The sequence below is a fragment of the Lissotriton vulgaris genome, chromosome 3_1, assembly GCF_964263255.1.
Source record: "Lissotriton vulgaris chromosome 3_1, aLisVul1.2, whole genome shotgun sequence".
NCBI lineage: Eukaryota > Metazoa > Chordata > Amphibia > Caudata > Salamandridae > Lissotriton > Lissotriton vulgaris.
In genome coordinates, this window is record NC_141689.1 from 1,249,087,467 (window position 1) to 1,249,100,821 (window position 13,355).

The 13,355-nt window shown below is 41.2% G+C and overlaps 1 protein-coding gene across 4 annotated transcripts in view; it reads left to right on the forward strand.

Moving 5' to 3' along the window:
- The window catches only part of LOC147727746 (uncharacterized), a 493,048-nt gene that overhangs the window by 242,312 nt on the left and 237,381 nt on the right, over positions 1-13,355 (forward strand). For all 4 annotated transcript variants that reach the window (XM_086961752.1, XM_086961750.1, XM_086961749.1 and 1 more), the window contains exon 4: positions 7,800-7,862. In XM_086961752.1, coding sequence (XP_086817878.1) covers positions 7,800-7,862 — 63 coding nt within the window. The remainder of the gene's footprint in view (positions 1-7,799; positions 7,863-13,355) is intronic.

Below are 13,355 nucleotides of genomic sequence, written 5' to 3' on the forward strand. Positions count from 1 at the left end.
TGGTTTCCTTTCAAGGGACAAAGCCATATGCTATTTTCTGAAACAAAACATGATTAAGTAATGCAATATAGAAATTAGGTCACCTTGAGTCACAGATCTATAATTCCATCCTTAGGTCCAATCAAGGATACATAACAATTTAGGGCTGCCTATTCCTTTAAGGGAATGTGCAGTAAGTGACTAACATCAGGTGATACACTTTGAATCTGTATATCTTTTTAGTTTTCTTCAATATCATTATAGCCAGATTTAGGCATGCACTGGTAAAAGTGCTGCCTGTCTTCCTCACAGTATGAAAACCATATCTGTGAAATTTATCATTATACCAAATCCATCCAACTCTTGTGCAACGATACGTATCGTCATACGGATCCCTTCACAACACAGGAGAACTTGTAATAGTAACAACATAAAACAAAACATACACAAAATAAAAATGCACATGTCAAGCCATCAGATATACTCGCTGTATATCAAGCACAAAAGGGCAGCACAGACAAAACAACAGCATGTGGATAAGCGGTGACACACAGCGCCATGGCATATGTACTTTATGCACTGTAAACCTGCAGCCCAAAATGCAATATTTGGGCCTGTCTAAATTTTGTCAGGTCTAAACTCCATACCCTCCTTTTGACAGTGAGCACAACGCAGTTGGAGTCTACTGTCAAATATAACTTTACTGTCTCTCTTCTAACATACAGGACCAACTAAAATATTTCACGATAGGGCCAAATACACAAACGAAAACATGAACATTTTTTTCTCCAAAGAAATTACGCAAAAACACATCTCCTTTCAATTAACCAAACTCACATGTCTTGTCTGCCTTAGAACAATCCATGAATAATCTGTTGGCAGAAGCAGAAAAATACACAACACAAAAAAATATTTTAACATACACAAAAATAAATTTTCATTACTTAACTGTTACTCTCTTGTCAGTTCACCTCGCAACATCAAGCCATCTTATTTTACCGTTCTAAAAGAAATGGTTATACTGACACTCCATATTAATTTGGTACCTATAATGTGCACTGAAAAATAATATCTAATGAGCACATCCTTTTTTTCTTAGGCCTGTAGCCTGTAGCCTTCAAAATTTTGGAAAAGGGCTACATCTTATTTTCTTATCTAAGACTTAATGCAACACTTCATTTTCTGTAAAATAAACGCAGCTAGCAAACATTATTTTTCTTAGCGTGGAGACACAAATGTATCAATTCTGCAGAATATTTAACACATGTTTGGGACCTTCAGAGAAACCCCTATTTATTTTCCCTTTTAAATTAAGTTCTTTCATTTTATTGATGTTCTCACGGAGAAACCAGAAACCTCACCTCTAGAGGCCCGTTCAGCAAGGTCATTCTGCATTCCTCAGAGGCAAAGTCCTAATTAAAGGGTCACAAATGTCAACATGAGAGGCTTCTCCATTGTTTACAGGGAAACTAAAAGATAACATCTCAGCAGCGCGGCTCGAGCCAGCCATCCTCTCAGCCCCCAGCTTCTGCCACACTGAACCCGTCAAAGCCAGAAGGCTTCTAACCTGCAATAATTCACTCTATTTTGAAAAATAATTTCTCTTTGTAGGCGCTAAAATTATCTCTATTCCCAGATCATTAAACTACATTCACTGTCAATAATTCTCAAAACCTTAAAGACACACAGACCACTTTTTTTTAGAGTAAATGCTTGTTGCAATCCTATGGTACACACTTCATCAGTCTTAAATGAACAAACTTTCCGTAGGCCTAGCTGAAGCTAGAACATTTAACCCTGAAATTAAAACAAGCCTTTGTACTGGCACATTAACCCACTGAATCATAAGAAGGCACAACCTGCATATATATATAGCAAAAACCTAAATGCATGCATTTGCTTAAGCCTGAGACACTTTAAAAAGTACTCTGAATGAAAGCAAAATGCAGTTTAAACAGTGCTTTTACTCAAAATCGACTTTCATATTTTGGGCATTAAAAAATGAATATCCTACAATTTTCTTGCATATTATGCATTACTAGAATGTCTATTACATAACCCATGAGTCAGGCATTTGAAAATAATAACTTATACTTTATAAAAATGAGCTTGCTTGCGTCTATGCCAAGGGGAAATTATACACACGAATACTTGTCATTTTAGTGATGCAACATAACTTAAATCAAATTTTAATGCTAGGAGGTCATAGTATGAGTGTTAAGCTTTATAAATATTAAAAAACGATTTTTGTAGCACTTTTTTTTATAATTATTTTTCATAATTAATAATTTTTGTCTTCTAAAAAAACCCAATTATCCCTTTTTTGTGATTGTTCTACATATAAGAGCCCGCTGCATCCCTTGCCTATCATTTAGATGCAGTAACTCACTAACCTAAACGCATATGCCTAACTTAAAACGCGTCACAATCCTGCGTCACATTTTTGCGCCACATTTATTTAAAAGGACGGTTATGCAAAATTCCACCTGTTTTTAACTGGGAAAAATGCTGGCTGAATAAACATTCCTATCAAATATACTGCAGCTAAATTTTCGCCTGTGAACATCTAATACAGTGCATCTAAGGAAAATGCTGTAAATGTATTTATTTTTGCAAAAATAGATAATTTTTTTGTTTTTTTTGTTTGGGGCCCTATTTATATCCATTAAATGTGACCCACACACACATATTGAGCTCATTTCAGACATAAACAGAAAGTGTTGAAACATTCAGGACACAAAATACAGCGTTTTCATAAATTGCGCGGACGCTATGTACATACCGAAGTTACACTAATGAGAAAAACCACATAAACATTTAAACACACATTTAAACCCACAAATCAACACTCAGGACGAAAACAGGACAGTCCAGACTGTACTTAAACCAAGTAGCTGTAAGTCATATTTACAAGAAAAATTTCTCAATAGTGTTCCAAAAGACTGTATAAACAGCCCAACAGACCACCGAATGTGCAGGAAACCAAAAATACACTCAATTCACTAGCTTAAGCTGGCAGAACACCAAAAATCGTTCTGCATATCTCCATTCATAAAATTGCACAGAGCAAAGGATCCTTGTTATGTATTATGTCATATTTTAATTCCCTGGGGATACAAAATCACCAAGGAAGAAATATGTTTGTAAATCTAACCTATTTAACCGGCTAATCCAAACGTATACAAAGTTGGCCAACACAAATCTTCAAATTTGCTAAGATCAGGCATCTTATAGCTCACTAATCTAGCTTCAAACTTCAAGGGGCTATCTCTATCGATACACTTGTAAATATACAAGACCCTCGGTTATTGAAAATTGCAATCCTCAAATACAAACCAAGCAAAAACTAAGGACTGGGAGCGACCCACTTATACTTCAACTAAAGCAGATGGAGAAAAATCCCATTACCTGCCTACACAAATTGCAATTCGCATATACAAACCTATACAAACATTGTCCAAATTCTAACTGCCAAGTTCTAACTGTACTAACAGTCTCTTTTTTTTAAAAACTTACGCCAAAAATGTTCCTCAGTCAGGAGTGACATCTTTTGGAGAGTTTAAGTCAGAAAAATCAAAAATATACTGGCCTGCAAAGACAAAGAATCCCCCAGAACCTCTGTGCACAGAGTACCTCTTTTAGTAGATTTCTGTCTTTCCTTCCCCAGTAGATTTCTGTCCTCTGACAAGATAACTCCTCCAGATAGTCACTTCTTGATGAGCCATTTGATGAACCTAAAAATTCTCATACTCCTTCTCAGGGGTCTTACCAATAAGTAGTCCATTCAAAAGCAGCAAAGAAATCAACAGAGAATCTGAAATATGAAAAGACATCTTCATTACAATTAATTGTGAGGCTACGTCGCCCAGTCACACCTAAAGCAACTGAATGAGGTAGCCTGCCTGAATGGTCTCCGCACAGACCTTTTATACAATTTATTATGCCCTAGGCACACATTTTCTCTTTGAAGTACATTATTGTTGGTCACTCCCAGGACGTGCACACAAAGCACTGTATGATGACAAACCCACTTTCAAGATAAGCCAAGGCCATAAACAATGTCCACATAATGCGTATATTCTCTAGCTGACCAGGCCGGATAAACCCAAAACAGTAAGATCACAGCCCATGTCATAAAAAACCCGTGGAGGCAGGAACAGAAACAGATGGAAGTAAGATAGGCACGTTTGTGTGTAGTAAATCTTTACAATGTCCTGTGCTCTAAGGCTAATCTTGATCAGCTAAAGGGCAGGAACTGGCTTGGCAAGGTTAGCCTCAAGCAACAGGGTCAGCTTTCGTCAGGTCATGCAGGAGTCAGCACAAACCCATGCTAAGGTTATGTCCTTAAATACTTGTTCTGCCACGGTGAGAGCCTACAGTAAGGGCAATGCACAAAATGGCTGCTATTCACAAGATGGAACCCGAAGGTACAAAACAAAACCTTCAAATACACAGTGAATCCATTGGTGTAACATGATGAAAACACTCATGCGTACCGCATTCGTCATTTGCGGTTCGCTGATACCAAATTCATAACAGAATCATGATATTTAAAACACAGGTTCAGAATTTTCAGTACCACAGTTGTCTAAGGTACACTGAGGCGGGTTCTTAGTTAAAATCCCCAGAGCTTCTCAGGTGGTGGACCTAACCATTTCGTAAGTAGGTTAATATGATAATTTTGTTGCTTTCATGGGGACATTTGTAGTCAGTAGGTTGTATTCCCTATTTTCGCTACTATCTTATAGGACCCTTTCCACTCTGATCGGATCTTGGCTGGGGATTTGGGTAAGAGTACTAATACCCAATCGTTTACCTGGAGATGTTGCCACCTTTTTCCTTTATTGTGAAACGCCTCTTGTCTTTTTTTTAACTTTTTTCTAGATTGGAATGAGCCAACCTTTGAAGTTTTTCTTTCCTGAATTTTAATTGTTTAGTATATTCTAGTAGGTTCCCCGCTTCCTACCCTTGGTCTTTCTCCCAGGCTTCTCGGGTCATTTCCAATAGGATCCTGGGTTGACTTCTATACAGTAATTCAAAAGAAGAGAAGGCAAGGCTAGTCTGTACTTGTTCTCGAATAACAAAGAGGGCAAGAGGAAGGATTGGGTCCCCTTGCCTTCCTTCTCCCGCTAGAATTTTGTTTCAAAGTGAGTTTGAGAGTCCCGTTATATCTCTTGACTAATCAATCCATTCGGGGATGATTTGCAGACGTTTTCCTATGGGTTAGATTTAAGACCGTACAGACTTGTTTCATAAGACAAGAGACAAAATGGGTTCCTTAATCCGTGAGTATTACACGTGGTTACCCAACTCTAGAAAAGTTTTCAATCAGTTTCTCAGCGATGTTGTTGGTAGTGGGGCTTTTGAGGGGAAAAGCCTCCGGATAATGGGTAGCATAGTCTATCACTACGAGAGCATGGGTGTTCCCTTTACTGGACTTTCGGATGGGACAAATAAGAGCCATTCCGACACATTCTAAAGGTTTCCCTGTAATAGGAAGAGGTTGAAGTGGTATGGATACGGGCAATAGGGATTTGTTCTCTAACATATTTCACATGTTTGAAAATATGACTTAAAGGCTGCATAGATTCCAGGCCAGTAGAAATGTATACAAATATTCGGGGTTGTTTTATGAGTGCCCAGGTTTCCAGCCAGAAGGTGGGAACGGGAGAAGAATAGGATTTGATCCCAAAGTTCATAGAGAACTAATAATTGGTGGTTGTCTCCAGCTTGTCCTATCCTATAAAACAGACCTTTTCTTATAAAGAATTGAGGGTATCTCTTACTGGGATTCTTCTCATTATTTTGACCTTCTTGCCATGCATTATACAACGTGGCTTCATTCAATTGGGTCTGATGGAAATTCCTATCTAAGGACCGGGGCTCTTGACTTATAAGGGCTGTCTTGGGTTTAACATTGTTTTGTTTGTCCCCTTCTGCTGGTACCTTTCCTACGGTAAACAAGAACATTTCCAGAACAGCAGGATTGTCTTTTCCTATTATAAGGTCTTTAGGAATACTGTGTAGGACCCCTACTTCTATAGTGGCCGGGGAACCCTTAAGGGGTGTTTTGGAGAGGATAGCCACAGGGTATGTCTTTACATCTCTATGTACACAACATATATTGACAAATCTTCCCAGGACAACTTGAGATTCCTTAATCAGTTCCCCTTGTATGACAGACTGTCTGCAGCCTAAATCTAATAAGGCAGTGCCCAACAGCCATTAACATGCACACTTAAATAGTAACAATGCCCCTATTCTTTGGCATACAAAATTAAATTAGGAAGATAGTTGATATCCATGAGTTTTTCTGTGGGCTTCTTGTGGAGACACAATCTAGCGATATAGCCCCATTCGTAACTATCAAAACATTGAGGCCCGCTATAAATCACCGGCTCCGTCTTTTGGGGCTTGGGAATCACAGGCTCGGTAGCAGCTTTCCAGGGTTTCTTTTTAGGGTTTCCTTGGGAATTATTCTGGTGATAACCTTTATCACTCTCCCCAGTGGACATCTGGGGTTGTGCCCTTGAGATGGTGGTGATGCTGTCTTTACCATTGTTGTGTTGCAGAGGGGAGGGCCTCCATATATTGTTCCAGATATATCAAGTTCATAATCTCCTCTTTACAGTTTTCGGTAGGGCGTAACCATTTATCTGCAGCCATTGTCAATTTGAAAAATAGAGCCTTTGAGTTATCTCCAGTAGACCCTCTTTCTCTCCTGAACCTAACAATATATGCTTTGGCATCCATACCCAGATGGTTGAACAGAATATTCCTGATCTCCGCATATGATGTAGTGCTATATAGATTTTCTACCTGATAGGCAACCTGGCCTTCTCCGGTTAATAGTGGGGTGGAAAAAAGCCCATTTTTATACTGGCCGAGCACACGCTCTGGCTTCCCTCTCGAAGTTCAAGAGAAATGCGTCCGGGTCTTTTCCTGGACCTCATTTCTGTAATGCCACCTCAGGGTGGGAGATATGAATCCCTTGCACAGAAGAGGCCAGTTGTAACTGGTCCTTTGCTACTTTATGTATGGTCTCTACCTGAGACTTCATGGTGTCACAAAATATATGTCAATAGGCTTTTGCTGATGAGTCTGACTTTCAAGGGCCCACTCCAGCTTCCTCTTGCGCTGTATCAATTGTTGTACTAGGTTCTCCATTTTGGGTACCAATAGAGCTATTCCCACATTCTCCACCCTGGGTTAGTAATTGGCGCAATAGATCAGGAGAACAAAGTCACTTGTAATTATAACTAGGGCACCCTGCTTTCCATTTGTTACCCATTTTTACAGAGAAATACAGATGGAAAACGTGGTCTTTCCTGTCTGTATTTGTTTTTAAAAGCAGAAAAATACAGATAATTTGCTTCTTTTGAGTGACTCGCCATGCTGAGATTAATGAATTTCAGGCCAATAGCTGTACAGAATGGCAGCATGGGGAGCTACAAAGCTCAATGAGATGTGCTTAAATTACTGCATATCTCAACATGTATATGTGCTATTATACAATTTTTTTATGTGAGTTTATTATTTTCTTATTTTCTTATTGGTGGCTGTGTAATATGCTAAGACCTGACAGGCATCAAAGTATGAGTGCATATTTATCCGTTAAATAAATGCAGAAATATATGAGTTATCACCTCATCTGTTCACAAAATAAAAATGGATATATACTAATTAGATGGCCAAAAAATAAATATGGATAAATACAGGCAGAAATGTTAAACAAATAAATACAATGAAACCGGGAGCCCTTATTGTGGCATATAATCCCAATCAATGTAAAGTAATTCTGTCTTTCCTTATTTCTGCAGAGAGCAGGCGTCCAAGACCACCAGGCAGATGAGGAACCCCTCAGAACAAAGAGAGTGCCACAGGTGAGTAGGTTGTTGTTTAATGTTTAATAGGTTTTCTTTTTTAGGGGAAAGGGTGTAAGGACAACTCCACCGAACCTAATTCGGCATCCAGTGGTTCAAAAGAAATAAAGCTTTCTTTGCAATTAACAGTTTTGACTAATAGGGGGAAGGATGATCATTCGGTGTTCCTTCTATCCCCCAAAAATTAATGTAGTAATGAATCATTTAGATATTTAGATACTCATGTTATAAATCACTCTTTGGTTACTCCAGTGAAAAACAACTGTATTAGACCCACTTTCTGTCCTGCTCACGCACACTTCAACGCAGAGAAGATTCTTTGGTCTATCCTTTAATTAGAATTGGGTGCCCCCGCTATTGGGAATGCCGTCCTTTCCCATTCCCCAGCTCTCAAATCTCCATATACGGATACACACCTGGGCTAGCCATGCTTCTCCAGGAGCATGGCAGGCAACCCAGAGGGTCCTGGGTCTTTGGTCTGTCTCCATGCCTCTTTGCGGTCACGTTGAAGTTTTCGTAATGTGGAACTCAGCATCTCGCTCTCTGGCCTTTTTCTCAGGACTTCACCTTCCGTCCCCTTGTCCGCCTCCTTCTCGTCCTGCTTACGTGCCTCCATCAAACACTCTTCTGCATTTATCCTGCTTCTCATTGGTTCTTCCTCCATATTGACTTTTTCGTCATCATGCTTCCAACTGGTCTGTCCGTCACACTTAAAGGGACTGTCATCCGGTGAATCCTGTCAAGTTTGTACCTCATGTGTTTCCTCATCCTTGAAGGACAAGCGGCTCGACATGTAGTTGAGAACTGGACTGGAAGGCATGGGCTGCGAATAAATAGAGAGGCCATTCTTTTTATTAGACGTATGGGGAACATGCCATGGTTCATCCTCTAAAATGTCCTGCCCTCCTAGTTCGGGGTCGCGTTCTGTGTGACAGAAGGGCTCAAAACCATGCACACCAAAAAAGTTAAGGATTCGCTGTGAAATATTTAAGAAATCTGAAATAAAGATTTGCAAATATTAAATAAATAGTCACAAGAAAGGACTCTCCAAAAAATACAATTAACTCAGACCAGGAAATGAACATGGCTGACCTGGTTGCTCTGAAGCTAATGACAAGCCAATCTAGTAGATTACACTGTAAGTATACTCAATACGTTTGGAAACTGACTGCATGTGTGCATAATTTAGACAAGTATGTCCAATGGACAAAACTCTATAAGTTGCACAATCCAATAAAAGTGCATTTGAACGTAATTGCATAGGCATGTTAAAGACTGATGCATAGCTTGATGGCAGGATAAAACATATTTGGTTGCTGTTGTCTTAGTGGTGATTTTTTGCATGGAGGCACTAGTCTTTCAATTAGCCTAATAATGGTGAATGGGTTAATTTTTTAATTTGCTTATGAAAGTTAATCATTGGGGTGTTCTGTGGCCAGGGTAGGAGATAATGCCCCATAGACTCTTTTTCCACTGCCACACAATTGCCCCGGTATGCTTAAACATATGTTTAATGAACCTTTTGCTGCAGTGCTGTTTAAAGACTGCTGCGTCACTTATGTGAATGTAGAAATGCTGACCTCTGACCTCATGTCTTGAACATATAAAGTTCTGTTTCCAACATTCAGAATGGTTAGGAAGTTTCATCAAATTTAAATGACAATCAACTAGATGTAATAGTCATTGTCATTTTCTAATAGCGATTGCTTATTATTGTGTGGGAATCTGTGTGAGTAAGTTTCAATTAACCTGTCTTTCATTGCCCGTCTTTTTGTGATTTATAAAAAAACACCATTGCTACAAATCACAATTAAAATGGGTGCCTGGTTTGTTTGGGCTAGGGGGCAAAGTTCTGCGCAGAAGCCACGGGTGGCACTTTTGTATGTCAGCGGGCTGAACACCAAGGCTACATAGTATTCCATCTCACACCTCTTTAATACACCACCAGGCACTCCCTGCCCCTGTATCTAATTTTTCTGCCCCTGTATCTCATTCCTGTAGGTTCCTTCTGTTATTCTTTGTGCGTGTTCCCATCTTTTTCTTCTTTCTTCTGTCCCCCTTTTTCCACTCTTTTGCTCTGGGTCAGCTAGATTTTTTATTTTTATTTATTTATTGAATTTCAACATTTTTAATGCTATTAAAGAGCATAGGGGAGTAGGATCTGATTCTTATGCTTACCCCCACTTTTTGCTGGTATTTCACTGTTTTTCGACTTTAGTCTGGCTGGGGCCCTGCTATCCAGGACCCCAGCCTAGCTGCGTCCTCTCTAAATTGATTACAAGTACTTTAGGTACACTCCAGCATGGTTACTGGGGTACCCTTATGAGTGCCTAGTATATGGTACCTTAGGTACCAAGGGCATAGTTACCCCAGAGGCCTACCAGGGGCTAAAGTATGTATAATACCACCCCTGGGAAGCCTTCCAAAATGACACCACAGGTCTGCTACTGCAGCCTGTGTAAGGTGGTGTATGCACCCCTTACTTAGATATAGGTTCCCTATATCTACCTTATATCACTACACATATAAACCTATCAGTCACCCCTATTGCAGGCCTTATCAATCCTGAAGGCAGGGTGCTGGGTTTTGTGTGAGAGGGTGCCCATGCATGAGCAGGGCCCCTTTGTAGCCTTTGGAATCTATTCTCTGGGGCTGTTCTGTGATACAGGCAGACCATATACTCTTAAGTGCATTATAACCTTGCGGTAAATGCTAAATTTGGAATGGCTATAAGGAAACATGTTGTGTTTGGTGTCAAACACTTTGGAATCCTATCCCCCCCGACAGTTCTGGCGGCAGGGGTAGAATGCTATCCTTCTAGAGGCAGAGACATGTCCACACCGGTATACCCGGTACCAGTTTAAAAGAGCCCAGGCATCACAAAATGGATGCTGCAGCCACAGACACGAGTCTGGCCTCATGCTGCTGGACAAAACTCCGGCAGGGGAGGCCTGGACAATAGATTTCCTGTCACTGGGAGGTGTCACCATCTCCCAGACAGGCTTTAGTGTACTGGGGCTGGGCGGGTGCACTCCAAGAGTTCTTTGAAGTCTGCACTGGGGGCACATTTGGTGTCTCTGTGCATATCCCAGTTCAAAACAGTTGCAGGGGCTACCAGCCCCTGCTTTGGTGCGAAACTGGACAAAGGAAATGGGTGTAGCCACCCCTCTTTCCAAACCCTCCCATAGTTGGGTCCCTAGAGTATGTCCAACCCCTTCCTTGGTTATAAGAAAGGAACCCCTGACTACAGGACTTTAGATTACACCTGGACGAAACTTTGATACTGAATCCTGGAACTTCGACGATCTGCACGACGCTGGATGACTGAAGAATCTCCCTTGGAGTAAAGGAGTTACTTCCCTGCTTGGCAGGCACCAACTACGTATCTGACCGTTCTGCAGCTACCGGCAGACCCAGGAGGTGGATTTCCAGACTTCTCTAAAGCCGACCTAAGTCCCCAGCAAAGCTGAGACCCGCAGCCCTCGTGAGTACTTTGGAACCGGAACCCCTGGACCCAGTGCTCATTTGCACGTGCATATGCTTCTTGGCAATCCTTGAGGCTGTTCTTTGGGTTATTTGTAGCCTAGACTCCGAGCAGCATTTCCACCGAAGATTGTTGGCCTACACTCCACGAGCGTTCCGTGAGCCGACTTTATGTGATTTCTCTCGAGGTACCTTTGCGATCCCTAGTCTGCTGACTGGTGGGTCCCTGAGAAGGCAACTCTGACTTTCCTTAGGCTTCCCTTGTTGCTTCAAACATGCCCTGACGCTCCACCACTTGGTGTGTCCCCGGACCTTGCTGGTCCGCACCAAAGCATCTTTTCTCTTCCTGCGTGGGTTGCTGTTGCCATGGCTTGTGTGGTCCAATCCGGTCACCAACGCCGCAGCACTCGACATCCTTCGTGGAACAGCTCGAATCCAGCTCCTGGTCGTCGACGTCTCCTGGTCCTCGTGGCTGCAGAGTCAAGCTTCACCTTTTCACACCTGAATCACCCGACATCGGTGGGCCTTTGTCTATCGTGCCCCTGGTCACTGGGTAGTGACCCAGACTCTGTCCCCTCTGCTTTCAGGTTCTTCTCATCTTCAATCCAGGCTTTGATCACGCCAGACACTTTCCACTTCGACGGCAGCAGCACTTTGCAGCAGATCGCCATTGAAATCAACGACGATTCCCAACACCAAAAGAGACCTATGCTCCCAGTTTCCCTGGGTGAGGTAACTCGAGCACTCTGGTGCTCCCGTGAGTGTTGGCCCTAGAACCCCTTAAGTCTAAAGGAGTTTGCTTAAAGTCCTCTCCTAAGTGTCCTTAATCTTTAAAATTCCAACCGCAAGTTTCCCCATTGAAGTTAACGGCGATTCGAGGCTATGTTCTCGCACTGCACGTGTCCCCGTGGGTCCCCTGTGTCACTAACTTGGGTGGTTCCTTGTGGCCCCAGCACTTCTACAGGCTCTAAGCCTTGTGTCTAGTCAAGTCGTGGTTCTTATACCACTTACTTAATATATGGTTCGATACGCCCATAGGCCTCCATGTATATTGTACTATTTACTGAAGTTCTATTGCATTGAAATTGTGTACTTTGCTCTGTAATCTCATAAAGGGATTACTAAAGAGTGTTTAGAAATAAATACATATATTTTATATATCCTACTGCTAAAAAAAAATAAAAGAAACATCTTTCACTCTTTTATCCCTCCACTATCCTTTTCAATCAAAATTAACACACTAACATGTTCACTTCTCAAATTCCATATTCAACTATCCTACTTCACTACTAATCCTTTATGGGTTCCGAAGTGGCGTGCTACTCGCCAGAAAAGCCCTCCACACCCATCAGGGGTAACAAGTGCTACATGAATGCAAACCTTTCTTCCCCTTTTATTCCTCCGCTATCCTTCTCACTCCAAATAACTGACTAATATCAACCACTGAAATGACTTCATATTTCACCATATTAATTCACCACTAATCCTTTATGGGCTTCCTAAATAGCGTGCATCAACACCCCATCAGGGAAAACAAGCGCTATATAAATACAAACCTTTTTCCTCCTCTATCCTTCTGCTATCATTCCAAATCCAAATAACTGACTAACCCAACCACCACTTAAAATGTACTTGCATGTTTCACTATACTAATTCAAAATGAATCCTCTATGGGTCCCGGAGTAGCGTGCTACTACCGAAAATGCGTTTCGACGCCTCGTCAGGGGTTGTAAGCACTATAAAAAATGCAATTACAATACAATACAACATATAACTTGTGTGGTTCTCTTTTCATTTAGACATTCACGATGTTATAATCTGGTAAACCAAGCTGCTTTACACTCCTTCAAGCCTTAGCCTGAAGGCTGCTCTCCATAGCTACCACTAGGATAGCTTTAAATAAAGGTTTTTTTTAAACCTATCATCATCGTTTGGACTGGTGCAAGGTGCCCATTAGAATAGTGGACAGCATATGCCAGGCCAACTTCTCACAAAGAAGCATCTGCTCGA